This window comes from Muntiacus reevesi, chromosome 12 (genome assembly GCF_963930625.1).
Source record: "Muntiacus reevesi chromosome 12, mMunRee1.1, whole genome shotgun sequence".
NCBI lineage: Eukaryota > Metazoa > Chordata > Mammalia > Artiodactyla > Cervidae > Muntiacus > Muntiacus reevesi.
Window position 1 is genome coordinate 11,351,239 of NC_089260.1, and position 14,985 is coordinate 11,366,223.

General features: G+C 36.7%; 1 protein-coding gene across 3 annotated transcripts in view; it reads right to left on the minus strand.

Moving 5' to 3' along the window:
- Positions 1-14,985, minus strand: part of RAD54B (RAD54 homolog B) — a 107,779-nt gene that overhangs the window by 72,760 nt on the left and 20,034 nt on the right. For all 3 annotated transcript variants that reach the window (XM_065902961.1, XM_065902960.1, XM_065902962.1), the window contains exon 3: positions 12,427-12,595. In XM_065902961.1, the coding sequence (XP_065759033.1) occupies positions 12,427-12,595 (169 nt within the window). The remainder of the gene's footprint in view (positions 1-12,426; positions 12,596-14,985) is intronic.

Genomic DNA, 14,985 nt, shown 5'->3' on the forward strand with positions numbered 1-14,985 from the left:
TGGTTAATGGGATGAAGAGACTGAATTTTTTTATATTATTGAATTTTAATTGTGCCTTGCTGTGCTCAGTAGCTCAGTTTGTCCCACTCTTTGGGACTCCAGGGACCACAGCCCGCCAGGCTCTTCTGCTCACAGAGATTCTCCAGCCAAGAATATTGGAGTGGGTTGCCATGCCCTCCTCCAGGGGATCTTCCCAACTCAGGGATCGAACTGAGGTCTCTCGCATTACAGGGAGATTCTTCACCGTCTGAGTCACCAGGAAAGCCCAAGAATACTGGAGTGGGTAGCCTATTTCTTCTCCAGGGGATCTTCCTGACCCAGGAATCCAACCGGCACCTCCTGCATTGCAGGCAGATTCTTTACCAGCTGAACTATAAGAGAAGCCCTGGTTTTTAACTGATAAAAACACAATTTTTTAACTGAAGCAACATATTATTACATTAAACACAACTTCATTGTTTGGATAGGATTACACTTTTACTTAACCCTTTTGTCACAAATGATTCGATTGTTTCTAGTATCACTGACAAGAACTCCCTCCTTGACCAAACTTTAATCAGGCTCCTCTAAGCCTTCTCAACTAGCAAAACTCCTACTAAACCAGTTTATAGACAATCCCCCTACCCTTGAAACCTGACCAAATTGTTGACACTCCCACCCTTAATGCCTAACCAAGTTTTTCTCAGTAATTTTTTACCTGACTGCCTTACCCTGCCCATTGGCTACAAACCCCTCAGTAGTAGCAGCTGAGTTCAGGCTCTCCCCTGTCAGAACAGTTTTGAGTAAAGTCTTCTTGCCTGTTTAACTTGTCAGTACAATTTTTCTTGACACTACACATAATCACATCACCAGTGTAGTCAATCTTAAATTGGAGATTCTGCTTGAATGAATTTTTTCTATGCACTGATACAACATTTAATTGATTTGTTTGAATATTTTACACAAACAGCACAAATTACAGTGACACCCTGGGTAAACTGTAATTGATTATTAATCTGAATTGCTTATTCTGTCTTAATTATAATTATTTTTCTAGCTAAAAAATAATGAGCAAAATTTTTAATGTAAAAATGTGTCATACTGATGCAGAATCAAATGCAGGTGCAGAAGATAGTACTCTTATTGAAATAATACAAAAAAACAGACAGACGGAACTAAAGCATATTGCATATTTCACATTGAATACCAAATGTAATTTACTAAGCAGAACAACAGGAATAAGTTGTCCAATGCATTTTATTTTTTTTCCCAATGCATTTTAAAAGCTTCAAAAAAGTAAACTAAACAATACTGAGAGACACTGTCAACATAAACATAATAAACCTGACAAGCAGTTTCCTCTCAACAAACAAGAACTGAGAAGTTTTAGTCACCTCAAATCAAAATTAAATATCCAGACATATTTTTAAATAATATGTAACAAGGTCTGACCTTGTAACTTTGGTCAGCTGTAAAATGGTTTCTTGCACTCACAAAAAAAGAAAACCATTTTTAGACAAACAGATGGTAAAAATATATATTATTTCAGTTGTGGAAATTTTATCAGAAATTATGGAGAAAAGATTTTAAAAGCTATTTTAAAAATGAAAGATCTTCAATTAAGCAACCAACAATTGCCTATAGAATATGAGACCTTATATATCGAACATCAATTGATTCAATATTTGTAAAATTGCTAATAGTTTTCTTCTGCTCAACTTTCTAGAGCAGAATCTATGATGAGTGTCATGAATATGTTGTTACACATCTGGAGGACTTCCCTCATGGTCCAGGGGTTAAGAATCCTCCTGCCAATGTAGGGTACAGGGGTTTGATCCCTGGTCTGGTAAGATTCCACATGCCTGGGAGCAACTATGCCCATACACCACCACTAAGCCCGCACTCTGAGCCCAGGCCCTGCAACAGAAGCCACCCCGAGAAACCCAAGCAGTGCAACTGGGGAAAGTCCAAGCGCAACAACAAAGACCCAGTGAAGCAAAAAGTAATAAAATAGTAAAAAAATTAATTTAAAAAAAACAACACTTGGAATACACATGAAATATAAATTCTTGGAACTGGTTAAAAAAGAACAATTTATTTAATGATTTTTCTGGTTTTGTGCCAGTGCTCGTTGGTTGGGTCATGAAGAGTTTTATAAATTACTGTACTATCTATAAATTTATAATTTTTATTGCCTGTGATTATGGGAGATAATAACTCCAATAACCCAATCAACCCCAAATTTTTAACTGAACCCAAGATTTTTTAAAGAAACAAAACGAACACTTGCTAAACATTCAAAAATCAAGGACAAAAACAAAAGGGCAATGTAATTTATGTTTCTCATCCACATCATACTCTATATGAGTGAGTCAAACCTGAAACTCCGAAGAAAAGAAAGGCATATTTGTGACCTGGTGAGATAGGTAAAATAATCTACGTTTAAAGTAAAAATTTCCACAAAAATACAAATCAGTAACTGACATTATATATCCCTCTGACATAAACTGACAGAAAATTTTAACTATAACTAAGAGTTTTATTTAAATTACATGAAAAAACTACAAGAAAAATTTGAAAAATACTTTGTTGATTTTGAAATTTAGAGCTGCTTTTATTTATTTATTTTTTAGAGCTGCTTTTAAATTTATACAATGCTCTTATGAATTCAGTGTTAACAATATGGAATTGACACAAGAATTAGTAAATGTGCTTAACTTGGACAGACATGTTTTTGAAAGTTACATGGTTTTATTTCCAAGTCAAATCAATTCTTCTGAAAAAGATGAGATAGTTTTGTTGATGCAGATGTGAACATAAACAGAATTTTTTAAAAACTGAACTCAGCTAATGAACTTTTACATTATGTTTAGAACTTAATTTCATAAATATGAAGTCTAATCAAGAATGCAAAATAAAAATTCAGCATATAAATTGAGATCTGCTGTAAATGTAAAATACAGAGCAGCTGTCAAAGACTCAGTATAATAGTTAATAACTTTTACATTAATTACACCTTGAAGTTACATACATATTGAGTTGGTTAAAATGTATTATCATCATTAGCTTCACCTGTTTCTTTATACTCTCTTTAACATGGCTATTAGAAAATTTTTAAATGTTTATATATGATTTATATTCTAGCTCTATTGGGCAGCTTTGGTCAAGAAGGACAGACACCAAACTAATGACAGCAACTATTACTGGGAGGAGACCAAAAGTGAGGGGAACAGCTTAGAACCTTTCATTTAACTGTATTAAATGGCAGGACATTTCAGAAGGCAACTAGTAAACCACATTAAAATGTAATTTAAACGCATTATGATCGGACAACTGAGAAACATTTGTATAAGTTCATAAGACCACATGCACAAGGATGTTCACTGTAGTATTTTTAATACAATCCTAAATAAATCATGATATATTTACACTATGTAAACCCTGCAGCAACTAAAAGGATTCTAAAATTTAGAAAACAAAAATCTCCAAAGCACAACAGTGAGAACTGCAAAGTGAGTACTTTCAGCACAGAATATCTTCATCCAAACCCCTGCCCTAAGAGATGTGACCATGCCTAGGATGACCTCTAGCAGCCTAAAGGCCCTGTCCCTGGGACAATCTAGCCTCCCCGTAAGTTCTGTTCTGCAAAAGCTCAGAGCTATCAAAAGAATTTACAGTTTGTTCTTCTGGCTAACACCCGACCATAGGCCCTTGACCTCCCTTTGGTAGCACATTTACTAAAAAGGCTGACAATTGTGAATCCTTCCTCTGTCCCTCTGACATGCTTTGAATCTCCCACAACTCAGGAGTGTCCTTCTCAAGAACCTGAAAGTCATTCCTTTAAAATGTAATTAACAGAAAGAAAAGAGTCAAGGCCTTCCAGTCTTGGTGAGAAGGCAGGATCCTAACTTTGATAACTGCCAGCTAGCAGATACAGCTGCCTAATCTTATTTACACCAACCTGCCTTTTGCCATTTTTCACTTCCCTGACTCTACTTGAACACTCTGCCTCCCTCATCCTCCCGTCAAAAGCCCAGTCACCTCTGCACAAATCAGAAAGGAGCTCAGTTCTTGACCCCACTATCAGGAGTTATTGAATAAAATCTGTTTTAATTGTTTTTAACTAATGTCTGACTTTGTTCACCTTTGACACTAGCGAATGAAAAAATCAAGTTGTATGTAGATATATGTATACTGTATGACATCATTTATCTGAAACACACCACTCACATCAATAATTCCAATTTCTTACAGGTAAAACTTAGAAGAGCCTAGCTGACGCTGGTGGTAAAGAACTCACCTGCCAATGCAGATGTAAGAGATGAGGGCTCAGTCCCTGGGTAGGGAAGATCCCCTGGAGGAGGGCATGGCAACCCATTCCAGTATTCCTGTCTGGAGAATTCCATGGACAGAGGAACCTGGCGGGCTACAGTCCATGGGGTCACAAAGAGTCAGACATGACTAAAGCGACTTAGCATGCACGCACAGCTTTACTTATAGTATTTTTAGATAGTTGTATGGGGAGAACGTATTTAGATACATTACTCTCAATGATGTATTTTGAAGAGAATGTACTGATGTCTACAACTTTAAAATTCATTTTTTAAAAGTAAGACAGACTGATGGATGAACAGATATGCAATAAAGCAAATACAATAAAATTTTAATTGTGGAACCTAGGTGGTTGGTGTATGGGTAGTCAATGTAAAACTATCAACCTTTCTTTATGTTTCAAAATTATACGTTCAAAAAATTATCCTTAAAAATAAATACAGCTGCTAATATATTTTAACTCTTTAGCTATTAAAAATGTGGGAAATATGGACAAAGCTAAATTTCCAAAGTAGACTTTAGATAATTAGATCTATTAAATTTAATAAATAAGGAATAACTCATCCCACCAGGAATAATCCCTAATGCACTTTCAGACTGTGCCATCCAGTCTCCGAGGGGCACAGAATGTCACCCCCAACCTCTGTGGTGTGGCGTTTCATCCAGCATCAGATGTGGCGGGAGGAGTCAGTCCCTCCCAGAGTGGGGGGTTGTAGTGATTTTTTTTTCCATGAGCTACTTGTTAAATAAAAAGAGTACATGACTACTGAGATAATTTCCATATTTTAGGAGATTTTTTTTAAAAAAGGTATGGACTTTAAACCCTTATTAATCTTTGTCTTAGCCCACATTCTCTGGCAAACAGGGCCTGAAACGATGACTGGAATGCTGAGGCTTTCCTTGGGTACTGCATACACAGCACATCAAGAGTGAAAAAAGGTAAACTGAGGCAAGGAACCATGTAAAGTCCTGGCTTGGGGACTTCCCTGGAGGTCGAGTGGTTAAAACTCCACACTTCCATTGCAAGGGGCATGGGTTCGATCCCTGGTCAGGGAACTAAGATCCTGCATGCCACGTAGACAATAAATAAATAAATAAACACTATTTTTTATAGTGCTGGCTACCACTTTATAGCAAGCTATAAAAAAGACAGAGTAGGTCACTTGGCAAATGCATCCACGTGGTACTCTGCTTGGAACACCTCCCAACACACTATAAAAAGAAACAGAGTAGTCCACAGAGGAAAAAGAGGAATTTACCTGGCAGGTTCCCTCCTGTCTCCCATTCCTCAAAGACCAACCTCACACCACTAGGAATAACCCCCACCGCACTGGCAGACGGTGTCGTCCAGCCTCCACGGGGGCACGGAGTGCTAGCCCCGGGCTCTGTGGCGCAGTGCTTCATCCAGGGTCGGAAGCGGCAGGAGGAGCCAGTCCCTATCCGAGAAGGCATATTTCACACCACAGGACATGAGGAAGACAAGACTTTTAAAAAAATCTTCCACACAGGGTTAAAAGCCAGGGTGAATCCAAGCCCTGAGAATCATTCTCAGTTATAGCATATACATCTCACACTTCACCCCTGTGCTTTGGGGGTGACACCCTGAAATGCTAAGCACTCAGGACAATCTAAACTGGGATTTCCCTGGAGGTTCCGTGGTTAGCTTTCACTGCCTCTAGCCCAGGGTTCAATCCCTGGTCAGGGAACTAAGACGCCATAAGCCAGGAGGCATGATCAAAAAAAAAGACAATCTGAGGTTATTGATATTTCTCCTGGCAATCTTGATTCCAGCTTGTGCTTCCTCCAGCCCAAGCATTTCTCATGATGTGCTCTGCACAGAAGTTAAATAAGCAGGGTGACAATATACAGCCTCGACGTACTCCTTTTCCTATTTGGAACTGGTCTGTTGTTCCATGTAATCATGTAAGTAACCAAACTTACTGTCACTAATAATAGGATAAATTGATATCATATGATATCATATCCCTTCTAATGATACAGTAAGAATTATTTCTGTGATATTTCTGCCAAAAATGTATAGCCTAAATCTACTCATGAGAAAACACCAAACAAATGCAAATTGAGGAACACTATACAAATGACTGGCCTATAATTTTAAGAATATTAAAATGCTGCACAGAAGACAGGCAAAGACTAAGAAACTGTTCAAGATTAAAGGAGACTAAAGAGACATGACAATTATATACAACAATCTTGAACTAGCAGAAAAAATGTTCACATATTCATTTTTTTAAAGTTCCTAGAGATTATCATGCTAAGTGAAGTAAGCCAGACAAACAAATACTATATGGTATCACTTACATGTGGAATCAAAAAAAAAAAAAAAAAAGACACAAATGAACTTACATACAAAACAGAAACAAATTCACAGATGTAGAAAAGAAACTATGGTTACCAAAGAGGAAGGAAGGTGATAAATTATGAGGTTGGGATTAACATATACACTAATACGATATATAAAATAGATAACCAATAAGAACCTACTATATAGCACAGGGTATATTCTATATAATAACCTATAATGGAAAAAGAATCTGAAAAACAATGTGTGTGTATACACACACACACACACACACACACACATATATATAAAAAACCAAATCACCCTGCTATACAGCAGAAATTAACACAACACTGTAAATCAACTATATTTCAATTTTCTTTTATTTTAATTTATTTTTGCCATAACAGGTATCATTGGGGCAAGTGAAGAAAGTGGAGTGAGATCTGTGGATCAGATGATAGTATTATATCAAAGTTAATTTCCTAATTATGATGATTGTACTTTTGCACTTTATAGAAGCTTATCCTTATATTCAGTGTAGTTTAGGAAATATTACATAATGCAGAATTTAGAGTAATGAAGCACTATGTCAGCACCTTATTCTCATCTGGTTTGGAAAAATTACACACACACACACACACACAAATGTGGTAAAGTGTGTGGAAATTCTTTGTACTATTCTTTGAATTTTTTTGTAAATTTGAAATAATCTCAAAATACAACATTAAGAAGTTTAACTTAAAAAGCTCAACAAAATATTTTAATGATTAGATTGCCAAATATCAAAAATTGCAAGTATATACTTACATATAGATTTAGCATCACAGTAAATGACATACATTGTTTATACACTGCTGGTGAGAATACAAACTTGTATTAGCCTCTGCAGAGGGCAATTGCTCAACATTATCCATCAAAATGATAAATGCACATACCTTGAGACCCTACTCCAAGATATCCTAAGAATATATTCTCACATATGATTATAATACATAGACATTCATTGTAGCTTTGTTTGTAACAAGATACAAAACAATCTAAATATCCATTAATACAGAACTGGTTAAGTACAACTGGCAAATTCACACAATGGAATATTATATTTTAAAAAGAATGAGGTAGCAGAGTTCCCTGGTGGCCAAGTGGTTAAGATTCTGGACCCTCACTGCTCTGGCTAAGGTTCAAACCTTGGTCACGGAACAATGAGATCCCACAAGTCAAGCAGAGCAGCCAAAAAAAAAAAAGATGAGGTAGTTCTAAATGTACTTGAAGATTTCAAAGATAAGCATTTATAAATTAATTATAAACCAATAAAATTCAAAAATCATTAACATGATAGTGATATTTTACTGAAATTAAACTGCTAATCACAGTATAAACATTGTACCAAAAGATACGGCGCAAGTTCTTTCATGTCCAGCAATATTCTTCTGCAATACAGCATGTGCACATGTGTGTGCGCTCAGCTCAGTCGTGTCAGACTCTTTGCAAATCCGACTCTGTTCTCTGACTGTCCTTAATCCAAACAGACAAGACCTTCATCTAGTGGGATACCCCACTTTGCCCGCCTCTGTTCTCATCTGCAGACATGAAATCCTGTAACAGTGCTCAGGTTTATGGTGGCCACCCAAAAGATCCAACATGTGCATACACACTTTTACTCATAACATGTAAAAGAAAACACAAACTTCTAAGTTTCTCTGAGGATTTATAAACCCCTGAAAACAGGTCCAAACATCTCTAAGGACCTAAAACCCATTTGGAAAACACTTATCCCGCCAACAGAGACAGATTTTATCATTTCCTTTTTATATCCTTTATCTTCCCCTCTTCAATACCGCTTTCCTTTCAAACTATGACACACTACCTTTAAAAAAAAAACCAACCAAAAAACTCTCTGGTTCCCTGCTATCCCTCAAGATACCACTCCTTCCCTTCGAAATCATATTTCTGTATTGATTTACATACATTATTTATTTCATACACTGCCTCCATTTGTCTGTTTCCACTCATCACATATCCATTACAATACGGCTTTTGTTCCAAACACTTTCTGAAACTATACTCTCAAGTATTACCAAACCCTGCAAACTGTAATGTTCCAGCAGCTACTTCTTGACTTCTCTAAAGCACTTGAGAGCCAAAGGGCTTAGACAAGACTCAACTACAAGTTTTACAAAATCCCTTCATTTAGTCATAAAATATTTTAATTTATCCTGTTTGACTTATAACTCAAAAAGGACACAGTTACTGCCTTTTTATGCCACAGCTTAGTGAAGGAAAATCAGGTAAAAATTAACAGATAAAATATAATGAGTACAGTTGAACAGCCTGAGGGAGGATTAATGGTCTCATCTCATACTTCATCACAATGAAAAGGAATCAGAAAGAATCAAAGATTTCTTTGTTTTTCTAAAGACTAAGCGTAGCCATGAGTATCAGGAGATCTAGGGCTGTCTTTATTAATTTCCAAGGACTGCTGCAACAAAGTATTAATACCACAAATGCCTAAAACAACAGAATTTATTGTCTTAGGTTTGGAGACCAGAAGTTCAAAATCAAGGTGTCAGCAGGGCCTGAGGTAAGAGACAGATGGGCCCCAGGTTAGACATTTACAACTAGCCTCCTGTTTGCATTTCCTGGGACAGGAGATGGTGGGCTCCAGCTGAGGCGTTTACAACCAGCTTCCTGATTACAGTGTTTGTCTCCTGTAAACACCTTAAGGTGACAGTCATGGCAAGGACAAAGAGGTACAAAATTCTGTTTGAATAAAGGATTAAGACCTCTGCTCCCCCCTCTTTTGGGACAAGGGATACACAGAAAGGCTCCCTATGGGTCTAAAGTCAGGGGATGACGCCAGGCTCTAACGAGCCTTGCTCCTCCCAGAAGCCTTCACTTCGAGATCCATGTTGGCTGAGGTGCAAGCCACCCCAGGGGAAGGTCCCAGGGTGGGGAAGGTCCCAGGGTTGGTCAGGTGTGGAAAAAGCAGCCAGATAATTGGCCTGAAGGAAGACAAAGACCCAGAAGAACTGACAGACGTGAGTGACTTAACCGCTTCTTTACTGCGCCCCTCACTAGGGGAACGCCCACAGCCTTCCTCTCCAGCGTGCAGCTCTGCCTTCTTCAGTCTCAACTAAACAAACCGCTTCTCTCTGTGCTCTCCTGCTTGTTGTTGTGCTGTCTCTAATAACAAACTCTGTACCTGCATTCACATTTTTTGCCTCCATGATAAATCCATTTTTCACTAGGGGCAAAGATCCAGGGAAAAACAGCTTCTAGCCTCTAGCCCTTGCTGTTTTGGTGGGTAGGATTCCTGGTTTTCATCCAGGCTAGCCAGGTTCAATTCCTGGGCAAGTAATTAAGATCTTGCTTCACGCCACCGCTCACCGCTGCCTTGCTGAGATCAGGCCATGTTTTCTCAGAAGGATGGAGGGGAGAATCCTTCTGTGCCTCTTTCTGGAGTCTAGTGATTGCCACCAATCCTTGATGTTGCTAGGCTTGCAGTTTACTCTGATCTCTGCCTCCACTGTCAGAAAGTCTTTTCCTCTCTGTATTTCTCTGTCTCTCTTCATAACCAGCCAGTGGATTCAGGTCCACCCCAATCCAGTATGACCCCAACAGACTTGAAGAGACTTGAAGTGTCCAGTAAAGTTTAACAGAATGAAAATATACTTATTAGGGCTCTTTCAGTTAGTAAAGAAACCAAATATAAACTAGCTTAAGTAAAAATGGTTTTCCTGATGAACTAGATATTAAATACTATGAATTATTGTTAACTGTTCAGTGTAATGTGGTTATATAGGAGACAGCATTTATTTTAAGACATACATGCTGAAGTATTTAGAGGTAAAGTGGCATGAAAGCTGCAACATATTTTCAAATAGTTCAAAAAAATTTGCATACAAGGGGGGTGGGGAATACAGACAAATGAGGCGAATATTAGAAACTACTGAATTTTTGATGATAATTGGATTATTCTTTCAACTTCTCTGTATGTAGGAAATTTTTCAAAATAAAAAGCTAGTAAGAAATGAGGGTGTATTTTCACTAGGACATGCAGGCTTGGAACTGACTCCAAGGCGAATTAGACCTAGAATTAAAAGAATGTCAAAAGATGAATATATAGGTCTTTCACCTCCGTACTTTTTTATACACAACATCCCTCTCCAGCAATCACCAAAGGAAGCATGATGTTTCTCACAATATTTTTTTCCCCAGCTAACCTCTCTCTCTAAATGAGAGGCAGTAAAGTATCAGGAGATTGGCACAGGTTCCCCAGTCCAGTCAATGTACTAAATCAGAGAAGGGATTAAGGGATTAGAGGTTGGGTAAATTAACTCCCTCTTCAATTTATCTTAACTCTTAATTCCCTTCTCATATTTAGTAAGGAAGAGAATGAGAAACTATAGTAGAACACAAAAGCAGCCCCAAATCAGTAACATTAAGTGTATTATATTTTTGAGTCTAATATCATTCTCTGGGGAAGAGATTAGCCACCATGATATAAAAGAAACAGGTATAGATGGATCATTACCCACCACAGGCTTGACAGCAGAGAAAAAAAAATCTGAGAAAAAAGGATATTCACCTAACAAAGATGGAAGGAAGAAAAGAGAAAAGGAGGGAGGTAAGGACACAACTGAGCGACTGAACTGAACTGAACTGAAGGAGAAGAGTAATAAGAAAGGAGAGTAAAGGAGTGAAACAGGGCAGAGGCTAAACTGCTATGCCCGTGACCGTGGCCATGCTGTCTCTAGGGATCTCACTAAATTTTGATACCAGCTCCAAAAGTCCTTCTCAACTTCATTCTGAAACTTGTCACAAATCTGAAGTTATGAGGAGCACATAAATGGTACTAAGGATCCTGGCTAGTTGGGAAAACACAGAAGACCCTCTGCCCCAACAAGAAATGAACCCATTCACGTGTAAAATTTATTAAATATCACAACTCTCAAAAAGTTCCTTCAAAAGGGTTTAGTTTAAGGCACACTGTTGATTTGCATTGGTATCTTAGGGAGACAAGCTGCATTCTGTAGACTAGTAAATGAGGCTCTCTCCCACAAACTCTATTCAACCAAAAAATGAATAAAATGTAATTTAGAAAAATGTAGTCTTAATGGTGTGCCTTTCAAAAGGCCAAATAAACACCCATGAATACTCCAGATAATTTTTTTAACTACCTGAAAAATATTAATCTCTTACAATGCAACAAGAACCATAATCATTATTTTAGTTCAACTCAGCAGTAGGGGAATTTGTTAAATGCTTGGTTTTCCTACAATTATATACTTTCAAATCTAACTGAAGTTACTCCAATGTACTATAATGAATTAACAATTTTTAATTAACATTTAAAGTTCACCTCTCCGATTTTAATGCTGCTAATGCGTTTTAAGACTTTTTTTTTTTAAACTATAGCTATATCTATGTTCCTTTTTTTTTTAATTTTTTTATTTTTTTATTTTTCAGTGGGTTTTGTCATACATTGATATGAATAAGACTTTTTTTTAAAATTAAATCTTAAAAACAAAAATCAAACCTTTAAACACAATTCATTTTGGTACTTGAGGTAAAGACCATTATTTGACCAGTAAGTTTACGATGAATAACCTTAGACATATGCCTATTACAAAATACAAGATTTAGATGACATAGTTACTAATTCAATCATTAAAGATAAATCATGCCAATGATCTAGCAGTGCTATTAATGTATCAACTATTTCCAAATATAATATATTCATTATTGTAAATAATCAATTTAAATAATATTGTAATAAGACTGGTCAAGTATAACCTGTACAGTCTTACCTGTATGATGTAGGTCTAATGTTGCCTTTGTAGATGCTTCCAAACAATATTTTTCCCTGTGATTATCCCCATGATTAATTCCTTTAGCACGTCCTTCAGTAGGCAAATTAAAATTGCATATTTTGGGATCATTTTGTGGCTGGAGAAAATTATTCTTATTTGCAGAAACCTAAAAAAACAAAGTATGTATTTTATGCTGATATTAAACCTAATTTCCCATATTTTTACATAATAGAGTCCCAATTTAAAATACTGAATATGAGCTACTAGTTTCTCATATCTAAATAGGGAATAGGTATTTTAAAATAAACTAAAATTATAATTTTTTTAAACTAGTTTTATTATGTTATAAAAGCTGAAAGCTGGTAAAGAATCTGCCTGCAATGCAGGAGACCTGAGCTCAACTCCTGGGTCAGGAAGATCCCACGGAGAAGGGAAAGGCTACCCACTCCAGTTTTCTGGCCTGGAGAATTATAATATATATAGTCCATGGGGTTGCAAAGAGTCGGACGCAACTGAGCGACTTTCACTGTCCCTTTCAAAAGCTGAAAGATACCACAGAACGAAAATCACGCTTACAATTATAGTGTATTTTAAGCAACAGATCAAATGAGGTTTTAAACAAGTCACAAGGTGCCATTCTCAGTCAACTGCTTATCTTTCTTGCTAAATTTCTCAATATTGAAAGCAACACTTAAATATTGTTAATTTCTTATGTGGCTGATGATATTGCCACATATTGTTTTAACAGTACCTTATATTTTAGAGTCAAGTACTAAAATATTTACAAATGAGAAGATATTCCTGGAAGCTGTATCAAAATAATGAGTTGAGAAAAAAGGGGGAGGGAGCTAGAGAGGTAAAAATGAAGCAAAAGGGGTCATAAACTGACAACTGCAGAGGCTGGGTGATGTGTACATGAGGGGTTCTTCATACACTCTTTTCTCTATTTTTATATATGTATCAATATTCTGTTGCTGCTGTAACAAATTACAACAAACTTAGTGGCTTAAAACAACACAAATGTATTGTCTTATAATTTTCTAAGTTTGAACTCTGACTTGGCTCTTACCAGGCTGAAATCAAGGTTACCTGCATTTCTTTCCAGAGGTTCTAAGACAGAACACATTTCCTTGGCTTTCCAAACTTCTAAAAGCTACCAACATTGCTCCACTTCATAGTCAGTGCCTCTACATCTCTCTGCCCCTGCTTCCTTAATCACATCTCTTTCTCTAACTCTCATCTGTCTCCCTCTTCTACTTTTAAGGACCTTTGTGATTACATTGGGTCCACCTTGATAAGCCAGAATGACCACCCTCACTCCCATCTCAAGGTCCTTAAACATTAATCACTTAGTCAAGAGTCCCTTTTGCCATGTGAGGTAATATATTCATGGGTTTCCAGGGACTAGGATATGGATGTTTTTGGAAGGTCATTTTTCTGTCTACAATAGTATGTTTGAAGTGTTTTTTAAATAATAGCTTACAATAACAGACACAGCTGTCATATCTCTATAAATATTCATTTTAGCAAATTTCAGAGACATTCAAAAACCTATCTGATAATATTTTAAAGTAAGTCATGGAAATAAATTAATGAGAGTCACAAATTTTATTTTTTGCAACATTTTATTTTGACATAACTTTAAACTTATAGAAACATTCCAGAAATAATACAAGGAAGTCCCATGTACTCTTTACCCAAATTCACCATTTGTTTACATTCTGCTCCATTTACTCTCCCTCTACCTCTCCTGTGCATGTGTGTGTATCACGTGTGTGTGTGTGTGTGGTGTGTGTACATCTGAAAGTAAGCTGGAGACACTGTGATCCTTTACCTCTAAAAACGACAAAGTGTGTTTGCAAAGAGCAAAAACACTCTCTTACATAATCACAGTAAATATTAAAATCAAAAATTTAACCATGGTAGTAAAATATTATTATCTAATCCACAGCCCACATTCAAATGGGGTCACTTACCCCAGCAATGTCTTTTGACAGTTTTTCCCCTGAGCAAGGATCCAATCCCAGGTCACACAATACATTTAGTCAACAAGTTTCTTTAGTTTCCTTTCACCTAGAACAGTTCCTCACCTTTATCCATCTTTTGTGATTTCTGGCACTTTCGAAGAAATGTCAGGCCAACTTTTTTATAGAATGCTCCCCTATCTGGATTGTCTGATGTTTCCTAATGATGAGCTTCAGATTACGTATTTTGGAAGGAATATCATAGTTCACCATACTAAGGGCACAAAATATCAATCTGTCCATTACTGGAGGCAGCCATTTGATTAAAGTGGTGTCTACCAGGTATTCTCACCAAGTTAGTATTTTTCTACTTGTCTTTAAAGTATGTTGTAAGGAGATACTTGAGTGTATTCAAATATTCTACTTCCTGATAAAACATTCACCTATTAATCCAATGGGTTCTGGAACCCATTAATATTTTCCAACATCACCATTACCTTTATTTTTGTGATTTAGCATTCCACTCTGAGAAAGAGTTTACTACTTACTTAGTTATATTACTAGGGATTCAGACTCCTACATTATTCAGTGG